General features: G+C 36.3%; 1 protein-coding gene across 1 annotated transcript in view; it reads left to right on the top strand.

The window, feature by feature from the left end:
* The window catches only part of RNF6 (ring finger protein 6), a 6,616-nt gene extending 5,272 nt beyond the window's left edge, over positions 1-1,344 (top strand). The window contains 1 exon segment of the mRNA XM_031066125.1: positions 1-1,344. This exon segment is cut by the window's left edge and continues 26 nt beyond it. Within this exon segment, the coding sequence (XP_030921985.1) occupies positions 1-240 (240 nt within the window). The 3' untranslated portion in view covers positions 241-1,344.
* Positions 1,345-3,157: the final 1,813 nt, after the last annotated feature.

Genomic DNA, 3,157 nt, shown 5'->3' on the forward strand with positions numbered 1-3,157 from the left:
ACCAAAGAGCAGATTGACAATCTTTCTACACGGAACTATGGGGATGTTCACACCGAAAATGAATGGAGTAAAACGTGCAGTGTTTGCATTAATGAATATGCAACAGGGAATAAGCTAAGGCAGTTACCTTGTACGCATGAGTTTCATATTCATTGTATTGATCGCTGGCTTTCTGAAAACTCCACCTGCCCAATTTGTCGGCAGCCAGTTCTGGGGTCTAATGCCACAGATAATGGCTAGAATTGTTTGTACTGCTCAGCACTCAAGGATTTGCTCCTGCTCTCTTATGAGCCAGATGAAATTCGTTAACTTAGATATGGGTCCATTTGTGGGGGGAGTTTTGTTAAATTTCTTCAAAAATTATAGAAACTTATCTAAATCTAACAATGTAAATACTATTTTTTCCAAGTGCAGATCTAGGAGCACACATAGAACCAAATGATATTGGTAAAGTTTATATTTTTTTAGATAATTTTGTTATGCTAAGCACTTTTGTAAATACAGAAATGCAATAGTTAATCAGTCCTGCTTAATGTATGTTTTTTAACATTGTAATGGACTTGCTTTATTTAGATGACAAAATGTTTCACACAGACCCACCACTGTGTTGAAAAAATAGTGGCTAAATAGCCATTTGTTAGCTTTTTGTTCTAAGAACAATTTCTTTTACAGAGAGTCTCTTGCTGGACATGTTTGCTGAAGATATTTAAGTTACTTGAAGTGCTCATTTTATTAATTTTTTTTAACCATTGAAATATCCTTTCCAAAAACTTGCCAATTTGGTTCTATTTAAAAAATTCTATGGCAATTTTTGCATGTGGGTTTACACAGTTCTTAACGTTGATGAGTTCTTATTCAGAAGTGGATGAGTTAGTGGCATTATGAAATGTATATAATTAAATGCTGTCTTTGACAATCTTTGTCTTTTTAGTGCAGACAGCTATCAAATCTGATAATTCCGAGAGGGTGTGTCTTACTTGCTCAAAGAATAAATGAGCACTAAGGAAGCCTTTTTACTCTTCCAAATTACTCAATCAATATTCCGGGGGTTTTAACTGCCTTAGTTTAAAGAGGGGAAACATTTCCTTGACCGTTATATTGTCTATCATATGCATGTTTTGGGCATCCTACTCAGAAGAACAAAACAAAGACTTGAAGTGCTTTTGTACAGAAATTTAAGGTACACATGTAGTGTTAGTCCTCTTGAAACATGCCTGAGGACAAAGTGGCAAAAGACACTAAAAAGGACAAAATAAACTTCCCTTGAAATCCCCAGTATCTGTATAATTAGTATTAAACTTTATACCAATGAATTACACTGAAATAAAGTTGCAAGTTAAATAATTGAGGCTTTATGTGAATTACTGTTGAGCCATATCCTGTAGATTAGTAAGAAAATTTATTATTCTTAATGTTCAGTCTCAGTTTCCACTTTTTTCCCCACTTTTCCCCAGCTCTGTTCCTGACCTTTTAGTTACTATTGTACATAAAAGCCCAGCTCAAAGTGCTCCAGGGGTTTCTAGGAGAAGCTGGATGTTACAAAGCTTGTCTTCTGAGCAACCTACATCTCAATCCCTGGAGAAATGCAGAATTGTGCACTAATCTGCTGTGTGTATTCTGAGCAGTAGACAGAGTACTTGAAGTGAACAAGTCCTACTGCCTTTCTCTGCCTGCAGACAGTGGCCGTGACAAATGTGCTTCTGTGCCAGGTGTGTCACTTAGAACATCTGCTCATGATATCCTTCAAGGGTAGCTATAAAATCCCATGCGATGTCCACTTCAGTTCTGTAAGTGGAAAACTTGTGTCATAAATTCAACAGAGGGGCTTATTTTCATTCCTGAAAGTAGTTCTAAGAAACTCTGTTATGAGATTTAGATGATTTAAGGATATGATTAAGATCTCTTCTGATGTAATTTGTGCCGTTAATTACTGCAGAGGTTGTTGTCCTCTCCCTTGAGTGCTTCCTTAGCTGCAGTAAAGAGTGAGGAGATTTAAATGTAAGAGCTAGCTTTTTTTTTTGACATTTTTTTTTCTTTTACTTCTGTTAGCTGCTGAGGCTGACAGTATACAAATACATACATGTCTTCTGTTGCTTCCTTATTTCTTTATGACTTCCTTTAATATTTGAAATGTGCCTGATTGAAAAGACACATACGTAGAAACCTACTTTTGGCTCACTACTGCCTTGCTGGTCAGGTCCTTCCAGGTCCATTTTAACTCTAATCCTTACAACTGCTACACTAATGCACTGATGAAGAGAGAGATGAAGAGAGATTCCCTGTGCCTTTTTTCCATTCTAGTAGGACAGCGATTGTGTGTAAGAACACAGTTACATCGCTCAAGATGAGATCATCTGTGACAGGGAATGTTTAACTAAGCTGCTAAGCGGAATATCCCAAAGCACAGTGAGAGCTTTCTGAAGAAATTGAAGGCTATGGGAAAAGAAACATTAACCCTCCACTACTATATTCCTGCCCTGTCACGTGAGAGTTGTCAAGTATTTCCCCTCCATTGAGAAGTATATAATTTGTTACTCAGCTTTCCCAAGATACTGTGTTAATGGCACCAATTAAGTTATAGTGATTCAGTTTGGTATTGGCTTCCGTTACCTCCATTACTGTGATAAAACTTCAGTTCTCTGCCACCCCCTCCCTCCAAACACTTTTTTTTACCTTGTCCTTTGGTGACATTAAGAAACATAATTTATTTATATGAGAATAAATAGAAAAATGTTGGCAGAATTTTTACAAATTAGTTCATTTAAAATGAAATATTAAATGAAATTGAACTGGTAGCACTAATCCAGAGCCTGTAGAAAACCTTAATGTTGAAGATGACCAAGAGATCTGCCTTAAACATGATGCCTGCAAAGATAAAGAGAAATATCAGGCTGAATTAATAGATTTTTCTATTTCTTTTATGTGTGATGCTATCAGTGACTTTCTAGCTGATATTATGGCCCTGTATGTCTCCCTAATAGTCTCTTCTTTAATAATATATCACAAAGGAGTGGTTTCCTGTGTTGCCAAGTAACACACAACAATTAGCAACATGTGCAAATAGGGAATTATAAAAGGAAGCAGTAAATGGTAACAGGTTATGTCCTGTCACTTCATGCTTTTGCCTTAATGGGAAATAGCTATTCTGCTTTTAAAA

The sequence above is a fragment of the Geospiza fortis genome, unplaced genomic scaffold, assembly GCF_000277835.1.
Source record: "Geospiza fortis unplaced genomic scaffold, GeoFor_1.0 scaffold16, whole genome shotgun sequence".
In the NCBI taxonomy this organism is placed as follows: domain Eukaryota; kingdom Metazoa; phylum Chordata; class Aves; order Passeriformes; family Thraupidae; genus Geospiza; species Geospiza fortis.